The 14346-nt window shown below is 37.3% G+C and overlaps 2 protein-coding genes across 3 annotated transcripts in view; one reads left to right on the top strand and one right to left on the bottom strand.

Annotated features, from left to right (window-relative positions):
- LCORL (ligand dependent nuclear receptor corepressor like) overlaps positions 1-14346 on the top strand; it is a 246480-nt gene that overhangs the window by 200981 nt on the left and 31153 nt on the right. The gene's annotated exons all lie outside the window — the stretch shown is intronic.
- Positions 72-14346, bottom strand: part of NCAPG (non-SMC condensin I complex subunit G) — a 33380-nt gene continuing 19105 nt past the window's right edge. The window contains exons 12-23 of one of the 2 annotated variants that reach the window (XM_081332960.1): positions 10490-10669; positions 9671-9781; positions 8897-9016; positions 7199-7399; positions 6330-6511; positions 5319-5484; positions 4999-5160; positions 3020-3188; positions 2164-2244; positions 1725-1797; positions 1266-1326; positions 72-849 (exon numbers count right to left, since the gene is read on the bottom strand). In XM_081332960.1, coding sequence (XP_081189086.1) covers positions 1305-1326; positions 1725-1797; positions 2164-2244; positions 3020-3188; positions 4999-5160; positions 5319-5484; positions 6330-6511; positions 7199-7399; positions 8897-9016; positions 9671-9781; positions 10490-10669 — 1467 coding nt within the window. In that variant the 3' untranslated portion in view covers positions 72-849; positions 1266-1304. The remainder of the gene's footprint in view (positions 850-1265; positions 1327-1724; positions 1798-2163; positions 2245-3019; positions 3189-4998; positions 5161-5318; positions 5485-6329; positions 6512-7198; positions 7400-8896; positions 9017-9670; positions 9782-10489; positions 10670-14346) is intronic. The other variant, XM_081332961.1, reaches the window with a different exon arrangement.

Raw genomic sequence — 14346 nt, forward strand, 5'->3', positions numbered from 1 at the left:
GCAAGATATGCTAGGACACATGGTTTTGGTTCTGAGGGGCTGTTAAAAGAAGCAAGGCCTGTCGAGTGTGAAGAGCCGTAATGAATATTCATTTGCTCAGCTTAAAAATTCAATGTTTTTATGATTAAATACATTGTTTTGGACAGTCTGCATCCTTCTAAACTCTTCTCACATTACGAATACTACTAGTCTTTGGTGGGAAGAGTTATTTAAAATGCTTTTATAGTTTGAAAAATTAGCATGTACTTTGCTGTGTGCTTCTGATAGTTCATAATAATGCATGATTGCTTTATTGATGCAGTTCTGTATTAGAATGATTTTCATTTTAAAATTCTTAAAGCTAAAAGCTTCCAAACTTAGTTGAGAAGTTGGAAGATAGAATTTGTACAGCAGTCACTCTTTTGTAAAAAAGTAAAAATAATTTATCTGCCATATTTATAAATACTATGGACAATCTACTACATTTTATTATATTTCACAAAGAACAAATTTCAATAATAGGTTTAAATTTTGAAAAACAAAACTGATCTAACCATCCAAGACACAGCTTTCAGAGTAACAGCTTGAACTATAGATGCAATAAAAATTGGTTGTAATTAAGTATAATTGTCAAGCATCCTTAATGGGCACTTTAAAAAAAATAGAGAGGTCTTTGTATGAAATGTACCACATTGCAAAGATTATCTTTATTATGCAGCACATAAAGCAAATTTTAGTGACAAATAGGTTTAGTTAATCTATTCTTTGTCTAGAAGCTTCGAGAGATCCATTTTCGTTTTTGCAAGAGCTGTTGTTTTGATTCGGTGGAATGGTTGCAAATATGCCATGGAAACAGGTTGCTGAATTTCTCTGCCAGCAAAGAAAGAAGTTTGAGATGTAATGGCTTCAATAGGACACAAGCAGGATTTTTTAATTAGAAGACACCCTCCATCAGTAAGTTTGTTAGGACAACTCCTGAGTTCCTGTTATTAAACATATGGGAATATCAAAACAGATCTTTCCACTCCAGATCTTTCCACTATTTATCTTAATTTTCACCTGAGTACACTTGCTTTTACTTTCCCACCACCACCACCTTCTACCCCAATCTTCCCATCAACACAGCTCCCACTCCTGCCCCCTCTCCTTCAGCTGCTTTGGACATCAACTTCCAAGAAGTCCATGAACTGGCAATGTAGACAGTGAGTCTCTTCCAAAAGCCTCCTTCACCATGGATGAACTAAAGCCTTATGTTGTCCCCTATCCAATCTTTTTATCATAGCTACCTGCAGCCAAGGGAGCACGTCAGCCAGAGGCAGTCAAATTTAGTCCTGCATCCAGATGGCACTGAGGGAAAGAAACAATATCCAATAGCCATATTTGACGCTACCTAACATTCTTCAATAAATTAGCCCGGGGTCTTCAAACTTGACAACATTAAGACTTGTGGATTTCAATTCCCAGAATTCCTCAGCCAGCCAGGATCCGAAAGTCTTAAAGTTGCCAAGTTTGAAGACCCCTGAATTAGCCCATTGCACTTTGTTGTCATTCAAGGTCTTAAAGAGACTTGGGTCTCTTTGGGAGTCGTAGGGACTCCAGGCTGGTGATGTGTTTGGTCTCGCCCTTGGGTTCAGCCTGGTCATCTACACTGAATAGCCCAATGTAATTTTTTAATCACAAAGGAAGAAGAAAATTGAATGTATGTCTAATCCCAATAGCAGAAATTATCACATAACTCAAATTACCTGTCATTTTCAGACCCTTTAGTTCTAGAATATCCACTTCTGTGCTCAGTCTGCAGTTCTATTTTTCTCAGACCTAAAAGGGATACACAACATGTACATATCTAAGTTTTAAACCATGAACCTGTAATTTCTCCAGAGGTGTTCCACAGAAAGATGCACCCTAGCATTATAGCTTCCTCTTCCCCCAATGAATCTTAAGTGTCCAGTGTCATTGGATGTATCTCATGCAATAAGGGTTTGATTCCATGAGAATTTACAGCTAAAAATAAAGCCAATATAACACGTCACTTCAATAAAGTCGAAGTGGCCCCAAAAGTGAGTGTCTATGTTTTTCAGTTCAGCTCATGCATACATTCATACATGTCCTTTCTTTAGCCAAACAAATACTTATGAGAAAGGTTTACAAAGCAAAAGTATGTTTGCTTCAGAGGATTATTACCTTTTGTTGCTCTGTTTCTTGTAGATCTTGGCTTTAGAGGTGTGTACTCTGTCTCTTTAGTAGGACTGATTACTTTATCACCTATTTAGGACAACATATCGAACAACTTGGACAAAGTCAATGTTGCTATTCTAATCAGAGCATCTCATGCTAATTATATGCTGGAACATAGCTCCTAATTTTGGGATTGCAAATACAAGGAAGTTTCTGGAACTTACTTCCACTAGCTTCTGAGACAAGGGTACCAGTCAAGACAAGTGAGTCACTTGAAGTTATTTGGTGTACTATACCTCTTCTAATATCAAAACAAACATAACATTTGCAGTCTGCAGAAGTTCTTCTGTTAATTAAAGGAATAGCAGCTATATTCCTAGTCAGCAACTTCAGAACAACCCCACTCTGAGCTCATCACTATGTGTTGAGCCAGGGTGATTGGTGGAGAGGCATACAAATATGAATGAAAGAATCTGTTACACCTCCATCTAAACAAACTATTTCCGAAGCAACATATGAGTCAATGACTTATTTCTTGAGCAAAAATGTCTGTACTCCCCACTTAAAAGGAGCATAAACAGTGCTATGTTCAGCAATCCTGGAGGGCAGGGCTTTAGGATAACCACTAAAGAGGAGACAGAAGTGAAACACACCTAGACCTGGGCTTCCAATCCCAACATTCATGGCAACATATTAATGCCAACATAAATGTCATCCATGAATACACATGATAATGGCATTATGTAAAAACTGAGCAATTCCCCCACTGGTATAATACAAACTTAATACACAAATTTCTCCCCTACCCCATTTTTAATTCTCTAAATTAAAAAAATACAGTATAGTATGTTCTCTGTGTTACCTTCCTCATTCTGGCTAGTGGAAGTACATGGTTTATTGCAGTCCAAATTGTTTGCTGCTATTTCTGCAATGTCCTTTTCTTTAGAAACACGTCCATCAACATGGCTTCCCTTGCTTAAGTTGTTCTTGACTTTTTCAACCATTTTTAAAGACATTTTATCTTTTACTTTCTGTAATAGAGAAGTCAACAACAGCTTATTTAGAAGTGTACATAATGGACATTTGTTGATCCTAAATGTGGGTTGGTATTGGAATTGAATGTTGGGCTAAGAAGTTCATTAACAAATAGAAATGCAAATAATATCTCTCTATGAATAGTGCATTACTGCAAATAACATGGGATAATTTTATTAATATTTGAAAACCACAGAAGTCACTCAAAACTGATTCCTGAAATCTGTGAACGACAACCAGAGACTGTTAAATAAATAAATATGATTCCTTGTTGAAGATTTTCAAGTTTTTCATATAATTCTCTTATGTCCTTCTCAAACTAAGAGTAGCAACTGTGGTGAATGGAATGGTTTGAAGTGGCTCTTGGCCAGCAGCAACCCTTTTGGCCCATCCAGATGGAATCAAGATTCCTTTCTCAACTTTGCCCCCAAAAGAAAGTCAACTTTGCCCCCAAAAGAAAGGGATCTTAACTCTAAGTCCAATGACCACTCCCCATTGCGCCCAAAGGATAGGCACAGGAGAAGTTTTCAAGAGTGCTTCGCACTTAGGCCCACTCAGATTCTCTTTCGCTCATTCTGACAAATTTCCCAAAATAGGTAGATGAGGAAGAGGATGAGAAGATGAGAAAGTATAACAACATAGAAGACTAACAAGACTACACAGGTATCCATACAGATTGAGGAGAGACTCAAAAAGAGTCAAGGTGGACCCTGCTCCAAAACACCCAGCTCTTAAGAATCAGGCCAAAAGAAACTGAGAAACTGAAGTAATTGCCCCTATTTCTTCATTGAGAACCATGAAAGAGGGAAGGGATATCTACCTAAGTCTGCATAGAGATTTCCTATAGAAAATGACTAAATTAATTTGCACTCTTTTTCTTTCCCCATAATTCCCATTTTATCATCATTTATTCTCACTGATACATTATTTGACAATATACTTTTCTTCCTCTTATTTCTGTGGCTGCTACCATTATATCTGTATCTCCCAGCTTGCTCCTGGCTGAGGAACTCTGGGACTTGAAGTCCACAAGTCGTAAAAGGGCCATGCTTGAAGACCCCTGCTCTAGATAAAAGTATTACACATTTTGGTATCTGAGGAAACACTTATGTCCATTTCCTGCTTCCTGCCTGCTCTTGTTTTATGAACCAAGCTGACTTCCTTCCAGTTTGTGAAACTTTCCATTTTGTCACTTATTTGAGTTTCTGAGGACAGGGAGAACTTTCAACTTTTTTTAGAGTGGGCTATGGATTCTCTACATGCGACATCCACACACTGGCAATCTAGGTTGATAAAATGTGGAATGAGAATTCTGCATAGAATTTTTGTTTTGGATTTTTTTATCAACATATTTTTAAGAGGGAAGATCATTTTAAATTTCCCAGGGTGTTCTAGCCGATGAGTTCCAATGAGACATCTAGCATATTTATTTTTTATTTTAATTCCATTTATATCCCGCCCTTCTCCGAAGACTCAGGGCAGCTTACAAGCTTAGCATATTGATAAATGAACTTCAAACAAATTTATTTATTATTTTATAGGATCATGGCACCACAATGTTTGATAAACCCTGGCTTCAGGGCTTTTCCTCAGAAGAAATTAGAAGATAAGGAAACCTGGTGGCCCAAAAACGATAATTTTTAATTATTTTTTGCAAACTTGGGTTTTTGGAGAATGGAGATTTCAGAGGACAAATATTGTTTCTTCTCACTCTCTCTGATAAGACGTGTCTCAGAAATTTTACAAGAAACCCTCTGAATCTGTATTGGTATGTGTATATCTGTATATCATTAGGCTATGGCTTACCACAAGAATATCCTCAAGTAAATCCATGAGGTCATTTGTGAAATCCTTACTGAGTTCTAAGGAACAGAGAGCTTTTGTGTATATCCGGACATCTGGTGCACTTGCATCCGTCAAAATTTCATTGCATATTTTCACCGCTAAATTATCATGAACTGTCAAACCCTGAAAAAGCCATTACAATGTGGTAATGTCCAAGTATAAATTGTCCACAATTTCAACAAAAGTATTACTGCAAAGAAGAGGAGGCTTTAACACATATTTTGAGGGCTTTCTAATCTCAGATCAAACAAAACAGCATCCTCACATACAATTCACCCTACCTGGAAGTTCTGAAAGCACTGATTCAATCCACTGGGTCTTGTTAAATCCACCAGAAGTTCAGCAACGTTAGCTACATCAACCTCTGACAATGGTGATGAAGCTGGAGCATTAAATAATATTTGCAACGTTGGAAGAAAGGTTTCTTCAAAGCATTCCTGATTGGTTCTGCATTTTTAAAATGTAACAGGTAAGGTCTTAACATAACATCAAATGCACCCATCTGCATCAATTTTTCAACTAACGTAAGAGAAACCAATTCTATGTCCAGATGAAAGAATATTTTGTGAAAGTGGCATCAGATGCAAATGACAGCAAACAGCAACAAGGTAATCTAATATTCTAATAACAGTAATTAATATCTTACTGTGGATCCTTCTGCTCTTTTATAGCACATGGTCATAAAAAATAGATACCTAATAACACCTAGAAGTATGTGAACGATAAGGTTGAAATATACCCAGTAAAAAATTCAACAAAAATTATTTTTAAGAAAACATGTAGCAAATCAGTTAGGTAGTTGTTATTATTCAAATAAAAAAACTCACAGTATTTTTTTTCTTTTCAATTAAGTTCTCATTGAGCTATTTAAAATATAGGTAGTCCTCATCTTACAACCATAATTAAACCCAAAACTTTTGCTGCTAAGCGAGAATATTGTTAAGTGAATTTTGCCCTATTTTATTACCTTTCTTGCCACAGTTGTTAAGTGAATCACTGAAGTTGTTAAGCTAGTAACACCACTGTTAAGTGATTCTGGCTTTCCCATTGACTTTGCTTATCAGAAGGTGGCAAAAGGTGATCACATGAAACTGCAACCATCATAATTAGTCAGTTGCTAAGTGTCTGAATTTTGATCACATGACCATGGGGATGCTGCAACAGTCATAAGTGTGAAAAACAGTCATGAGTAACTTTGTTTAGTGCCAACTTTGAACTGTCACTAAACAAACTGTTGTGAGGACCTGTATATTAAAAAATACTACACAGAAACACATATACACAGAATATACCTATTTGAATATGCAAATAAAGGGAAAAAAACTCCCAAGGCATGTCGAAGACGTGTATCCTCTTCTGTCACTGGATTATACCACAACAAAACCAGCCGAGAAAGAAGCTTAGCGCTGATTAGCCGGCCAGAAAATAGGAGCTTTGCCAATCCCTCGGACGCCTCAGTTCTAATTTCTGAAAACTGGAGAACAGATTTACACAAGTGTATTCCAGCAATTATTCCATAGAAAATTGGAGCTGCAACATCTACCCTAAGTTTCATTCTGCAAGATTGCATTTACAGGTAGTCCTCGACTTATAACCACTACTGAGCCCAAAATTTCCATTGCTAAGCAAAGCAATTGTTAAGTGAGTTTTGCTCCATTTTACAACCTTTTTGCCACAGTTATTAAGTGAATCACTGCAGTTAAGTGAATTATGTGCTCGTTAGGCAAATCTGGCTTCCCCCATTGACTATGCTTGTTGGAAGCTGGGTGGGAAAGTCACAAATGGCAATCACATGACCGTGGGACAAAGCAACTGTCATAAATACATGCCAATTGTCCAGTGCTCAAATTCTGATCATGGACCATGGGGATGTTACAATTTAAGCATGAAAACTAATCATAAGTAACTTTTTCCAATGCAGTTGTACCTTTGAACGTTCACTAGAAGAAATTAATCTGAAGCAATAAAAAAAGCTCTCATTACTATTTCAACACGTCTCTCTTCAGATGAGTGATATATAACTGACATTAGCATTTTTCATTCAATTTTTGTGTTATGTTGCTAATACCAGTCAGGGAAATATTATGCTCAATTTTTCTCTTTATATTTTTCCAAACATGAAATTAAAATTTACCTCCATATTTGCTAGTTTCAGTCATACCTCACTATCTAGAAACCCAGAAAGAAGCTGAAGAAGATTGTGAATGGTAGCTGTTTCTTCTTCTGTTTTCTCACTCTCATTTTCTTCATTTCCAGTTTGAACTTTTCTGTCTTTGAACGGTTCTATTCCAAATATCATTAGTTGATCAAAGACTGCTTTTAAAGCACTCAGTTTTATCTTCATTTCGTCAATTTGCAATATCTGAATAAGATTAGAAAGACCAAACAGGACCTATGAATCTGTATAATTTAAACTATAATTCATTGCTTGAGCCATAAAAAAATTCTCAGACTCTTTAAAGGGCTATAAATTGGGCTATAAATCTGAACAATGGCCTTCTCAAAATCTGCACACTCCTTCAAACATGCAATCAAGACAGAAGCAAAATAGCCAATTTCTGGTGAAATGCAAAAATTGAAAGTAGAAACTGAAGCAGGGGACTTCTGAGATGTAAGGAGCTTCCATGTGCTTCAATATTCTACCCACAGCCTCTCAAACTGGCCCAGAATTGGGCAGTCAGCATTTGGTCATACTGCCAAGAAATGTTGACAGCAGTTTGGGTATCTGGAGAGTTTTTTCAGAACAGAAATTGGAGTTTTATTTTTTTTTCTATTCCCATCCTTAGCCCTCTCCCCACCTGCATCTTTTCCAGTGGTTCCCCAATCAAACACTTCTGCTAATGCCTCTGCAGCCTCAAACTGGTTGGGGAACAAGTCACAACCCCAAACTTGGGAAACTACTGTGTTTACTCTTACACCTTCCAGAAGAATGCTCTTCTACCATGGATACAAGACAGGGATCTCCAAACTTGACAACTTTTAAGACTTGTGGACTTAAACTCCCAAAATTCAATTTGAGAATTGAAGTCCACAAGTCTTAAAAGTTGCCAAATTTGGAGACTCCTGATGAAGGACAATGGAAAGAGATGTTGCCAGTGTTTCAAGTCCAACATTCAGAACATCAGACTTTGAATAGATGCTGATATTACAATTGAAAAGTATGAGTTTTCCTGCGTAGGATTTATTTTAAACAGAATGTGAAAGTAAGAAGATAGGAAATAAATACCACAGCTATTTGCCGCAATATGGATTGACAGCATTTTGCTGGTCCAGGTTTGCCTACTTTTTAGTTAGAAGCTCCATGTCCCAGTTATAGTTCCCAGCATGATCACTACATAGAACTTGTGGCCAATTGTAAATGGGAAATGTTTTCTACAAGCTCTGCAGCCCACCCATCCACTCACCCTCTTAGCATGGTATAGCACAACTGGACCTTCTTTAAAATTCCAGGATGCCATTGTAGTGGCTCCCATCTACTTGCAAGACAGACCTCTCAATCCAGGGAGGGAAGAAGTATGAGAAAGAGACTCCAAGTAACTCCTCTTTAATTATTATAGGTTGATTTAGAGTATTACTTGATAGATTTTCAAGATTCTGTTACATTATACTCTCCTAACAACAAAGATCTTTCCAAAGTACTAATGTTTGCTGAGTTGGCCAGCATTGTTGGGCCTGACTCTGAACTTGAAAGCCAACCAAATCAATTTGTGCCTATGAAAGCGAAGTGGAGTTACTCTGGGTTCCCTTCACACATTTTCCTACTCTTTTGGACTCAAGAATACCTGTTGCAATAGGCGCTCTTCTTCCTCAGGCTTTCCACATTCTATCAGACATTTCATGAAAAATGAAACCTACTTACTTGCAACAACAAAGTGAGGTGCTGACTCGCAAACTCCTTGCTCTGCAGGCCACAGCAGCCCAAGCACAGCACTGCCATGTTTCGCACAGCAGGATGGATATTAGTAATTCCTGGAATTATCTAGAAGAACAAACATAGCAAGACATATTGAACAGAAGAGGACCTTGTAGCCACTTGCTTGTTAAGTTAAGAAACTTATTTTGGTAACCAAAGAGACCAGAGTAACTACAGAGGATGTATAAAAAGCCAGGATGGAGGGCCAACTTCTTTAACCTCCCCTTGGGGATGCTTTTGCAAACAAAAAAGCATGAACTGATTTTAACAAATGCTTATGCCGGTGGTCAAATATATGGATGGATTGCTCAGATTTGTTTGAAAGAACTATATAAAAAAGGACAAATAGTGGAAAAAATGGAAAAATAGTGAATCTCTAACTTATATAAAACTTTATCTCCTTCTTTGGTAGAAATAAGGTTGGGAGATCCCAAACCAAGTTGCCAGGAACTACCCAAAAGCTAAAACTGATTCCATCTGTAATCCAATGGAGAGCTGAAGTAGAAAAGCTGTGTGAGGTGCCTGCAAAGTGAAATCCTATACAGTTCAAACTAATTCATTTTTGGTCCTTGGCTGCCTTTTGTGGATATACATGCAGAATAGAATGCAGAACAAGTATAGCTACCTGAGATAGAAAAAAGTATTTGAGACCACATATACTCGCTCCTGCTTAGCACACTTCTTCTATATTGTGATATATATCATAAGGTTGCCACATACCAGGGATTCAATTATTCCATCCAATGTGGGTCCTAATCCTTTGGAAAGTGAGACCTGCTTCAGAAGTTCATTGCACATCATCAAACACTTCAGAAGTGTTTCTGGATCACTCTTTTAAAATAAAAGCATCATAGCTTAGTTCAGGATTTCTGTCTGCCCAAATATCTACGCTGCTTTCTGCTAACCAAGAACAAAAGTGAGCAACACTCAATTGAATTAACAATTTCTATAGGAAAGCAAGCAAAATTTGACCCTACATTTATCAACTCCAACTAAAGAAGATGGTCTGTTCAATCAATCGGCCACCTTGAGATCTAGTTGCAGATTTTTCCAAAGATTTTTCCAAAGATTTTTCCAGCAACAATCACTCTAATTCCCATATTTCACATCTAGTTTTGTTCTGCAATGATGCAGCGATTGGATTTTTTTTCTAGACTTATACATGAGAAATAACCCATTTGTATAAAACTAGGTACTGTAGATAGGTAAATACAGAGATATTCTGGCTCATTTCTTTCTTTTTTAACAGGGTACTAGCATCTTTGGATGAGATCGCAGGTCATAGCAGGATTTTCAGTTTCTCTTCCTATGGAGTCCTTGTTGTTTTCTTACCTTGTTTTCTTGAAAACATTTCATTACCCAACTAAGTAACATCTTCAGTGCTGGACTAAAAGGACTCTAGGACTTCACAGTTCAAATCTGAACTACAAGCATTCTTTTCTCCTTCTAAAAAGCCATTTCAAACAAATTGTATACACAGTTCTTAATACGTATATGTGAAAATACTGGAAAAACTAGAGCAAGTGTAAAATACAGAACCTTTTCCATGCATATCTCTTTAGTTCTGGATTCTTCTGTCTCTTTCAACAAGCCGCTCTTTATACCTTCCAGCTCTATAATCCTCTCCTTTAATACAGAAGCATGACTGAAGTCTTGCATGGCCACGCACTTTTCCAGAGCATACTTTGTTTCCATGAGTTTCACTTTTATTTCTGCCAGCTGGAAAGAAAGCAAAAAAAATTATGCCCTGGAATTACTGGGTATTATATTATAGGCCTCTACAAAAAGTAGACATCTCAATCAACCTAACTGCTGATTCCTGCATACACCCAATTTTATTGACAGTGGCAATGAATTCTATCATTGCCTACTTGCAAAAAGTACTTTTTGTCTTTCCAATCTGGTCCATAAGTCTGGAATTTTTGGGTCTCCCATTCCCATATCAAAAGAGCTAGATGCTTCTTGGTTCCTGTGATCAACTAAGGTTGGATAAGTCCTGCTACCTCATCAGAATCTGGATTCAGCAACCTCCACCAGTATGAAATCTCTGCAACATGAATATTAAAAATACCATCATTTCATATGTCTTTGTGCTTCTCTCAGTGAAAATAGCTTTTGGAAATACTTTGTAAGATATAAAGTAGCATACAATAAAAATAAAACAAAACACAGTAAAGTATACAATAAAAGTATTATAAAACAATAAAAAAGGAGAAGAAACTAAAACAGACACAAAATCTGTTCATCAGTTTCTCAGCAAAGACCTGGATGAAGAAAGAAGTCTTCAAGTAATACAACCCCCCCCCCCCCGAGAGTACTAATTTTAGTGGACAATACAACAGTTGAGGTTACCATTTTGAAAACCATAAAAGATTAATGGTAACATCTTATTTAATATAGTTTTAGGACACTCCCTATGCAAAAGCCTCTACAAATCTGAATTTGGCTCAGCTAATGAGCAGCCAACTATTGCTTCAAAGGAGGGAACATGTCCATGGCCAGGTGGCCTACAACTTGATCACCATGCTCTGGACCAGCTGTCCTTTTTAGAGCAAGTGGAAGGGTGGCTTGGTGAAGGGAATTCACACTGACACTGAGGTAACCGGGATGTACACGACAGTAGCCAAGTCTTTCCTTGCAGCTGGGAGATGACCCCAATGTGATAGAAAGTGTCCTCAATGAAGGAGGTTTCCTGAACACATTGTCCATCCTTCTACTTTATTTTCTTCTATTTCCAACTTGAAGTTACATACACCAAAGGAAATCAAAATCGACTTCCAGTTTGCCATCACGGCCACTTTTGGTTTCGCATTCGGTTTCGCTCCACTGGGGGACCCTGGAAAAGATTGAGTCGCCCTGTAGGAGTGAAGAGCAAGGAGAAGACCCCCGCTTGATTGCAGGAGGGTGGTAGCCATTCCACTCGATCCAGGGCAGCCCTCCAAACCGGCGGAGGAAAGACCGACCATAGTAATATGGCCCGTCACTAGGCTGCAGATAACGGAAGTCAAACTTACCACCAAGCACTTTGAAAGCAACCCGGATGAAACTGGGTGAGATCTGATCTTCTCTTTACCCTAAGTATTTTCTTTTCCTGTAAAAGCATCCTGAAGTATCTTTCCCCCTGTGAGGAGAGAGGGAAGGGAATTTCTATCCCACCCTCTAAGAATAAAAGCGACTGGCTACCTAGAATTAAAGCACTAAAAGAATATCTTTAATCTAATTGGATTTATATGTTCCTGAAACTTGGAGACCAAAATTTTTCCTATTTTTATTGGAGACTGTTGTGATTCAACATCAGCCTGTGATACCGGCAGCTGAGTCTGATGATTCTGAAGAGGAGGAGGAAGAGGGGTTTGGAGAACCTTTGGTGTTAGAGGGAGGCTCTGATGCACTGCAGGACTCTCAGCCTGGCCCCTCCCATCATGTTCCTCATCAGACTCAGCCGTGTGAGCACGAGGTATTGGACGTAGATAATTCACAGTTGGATCTATTCAGGGACGCTAGGAGCAGGAGGCAATCCAGCAGAGTAGAACAGAGAAAGGCAATGAGGCAACTCGGTGAGAGGAGGAGAAGACAATGAGAAGCCACGCCTTGGGGCTGCTGATAAAAGGGGAAGGTGTGGGAGGTGCTGGTTGCTGAAGGCAACCGTTTGAAGATCTTCTGCTAGAGTCCTGGTCTGTTATTCTTGTTTAACTTGTTTGAACTTTTGGTTTAACTCTTGTTTGAACTTTTGATTTCTTTGTATATAAATTTGGTTGGGTTTTTCCAGCCTGTTGACTATAAAAAGGGGTTGTCCCTGACATTCAAACTGGGCTGGTCGTAAGCTGGAACAGAACAGAGACTTTTTTTATCTACAAAAAAGAAATAAAATTGGAAAAAGGATTATAAAAATTTTAGACTTAAAAAACTTTAAATGGCATCGGTGACATCTTGTGGTGAGGTTTGGTACTACAACTTGTTATTTCCTAAAAGAGACTTGGCTCAAAGCCCAGATCTTAGATAAGACTCTTCTGACCTTGGTATCACCTGTGAGAAACTCAGCTGTAAGAGAACAGCTGGGTGGCATAACTGGCCTACGAACTGTGAATGTAAACCTTTACTGACTTTCAGAGTTATATGTGGGGAATTGCCTTCCTATCTCTTTATTTGAGGAATATTGGATACTATATTGAGATGCTTGGACTATAAAATCTTGCTTGACAAATGACTTCTACTATAAAGACTATTTATAAACACATGAAAGAAATGGATGAGGACCAGGAAAAGATTCTTTCCATGCTGAAAGCAATACATGCAGCTTGCGATGAAATAAGATGTTACAGAAAAGAACAAGATGTCAGCTTAGATATACAAACCCAAATTCCGACTACAACTAAAGAACTAACATCGCAGAAGGTAACAGAAGAAGTGGAACAATCAAATACTAAGACAAAGGACTTAATTGACCAACAAATACAGTCAATGGAATATCCAGAAAAGAGACTGACAACACTGAAAATGGAAAAGACTTTCTATATAAACCAGAAGAAATTTGAGGAGCAAGAAAAGCAGACTGAATGGAAGATAAACATACCAGGACAATTATGGGGATTTGGAATAATAGGGAGACAATTTAAGGAATACAAATGGCCTAGCCCTTCCAAATAAATGGCAACTAAATGGTATCTCTTATTCCAAACAATATATATAATAGAGGGAGCTCTATTTGATGATTTAAAAGTGTTGACATAGAAGGCTAGTTGTCAAAGAAAGAAAGCCAGAATAAGGCTGGAGAAAATTGGGATTTTGATTTATTAGAGGGGATTTCATATTAGAGGGTCAAAGGGAGAAGATGAGATAAAAGAAATTTTGGTCATTAAATTTAAAATATTTGGAAATTAGTTGAAAATAAGGATGCTATTTGTTTAATACTTAAAAATTAGACCCCAAAGAAAAAAATAGTGTTAATATGTTTATTAACACAGACAATATATATAATGGGTTTTGATTTATTAAAGGGGATACTGTATTATTAATTAGATGATGTAAGATGGGGGGAAATAGATAACTTTTAGGAAATAGAACAAGATTATACCCAAATAGATGCGTATTTTGAATATTAGATTCTGTTATAAATTGAGATAAAGAAAACTTTGGTTACCTAAAACCTGGAAATTATAAATATCAAATGTTAAATTTGAATATTGATGGGAAACTAAAAATTGGGAAAACTAATAACAGGACATTGAATGTAAAGATTCAATATAAAAGTAATTAAGATATGTATAAGCTAAAAATTTATTGATAAATGTAATAATGATGTTTTTATTTAGTTGATATAATAAGAACTGTATTAGCTTAAATATGAGATAGTAGATATTAAGGGAAAAAGAGAGTATTTGAGGCTGTAGTTTGAG

This window comes from Vipera berus, assembly GCF_964194415.1.
Source record: "Vipera berus genome assembly, chromosome: 7".
In the NCBI taxonomy this organism is placed as follows: Eukaryota; Metazoa; Chordata; class Lepidosauria; order Squamata; family Viperidae; genus Vipera; species Vipera berus.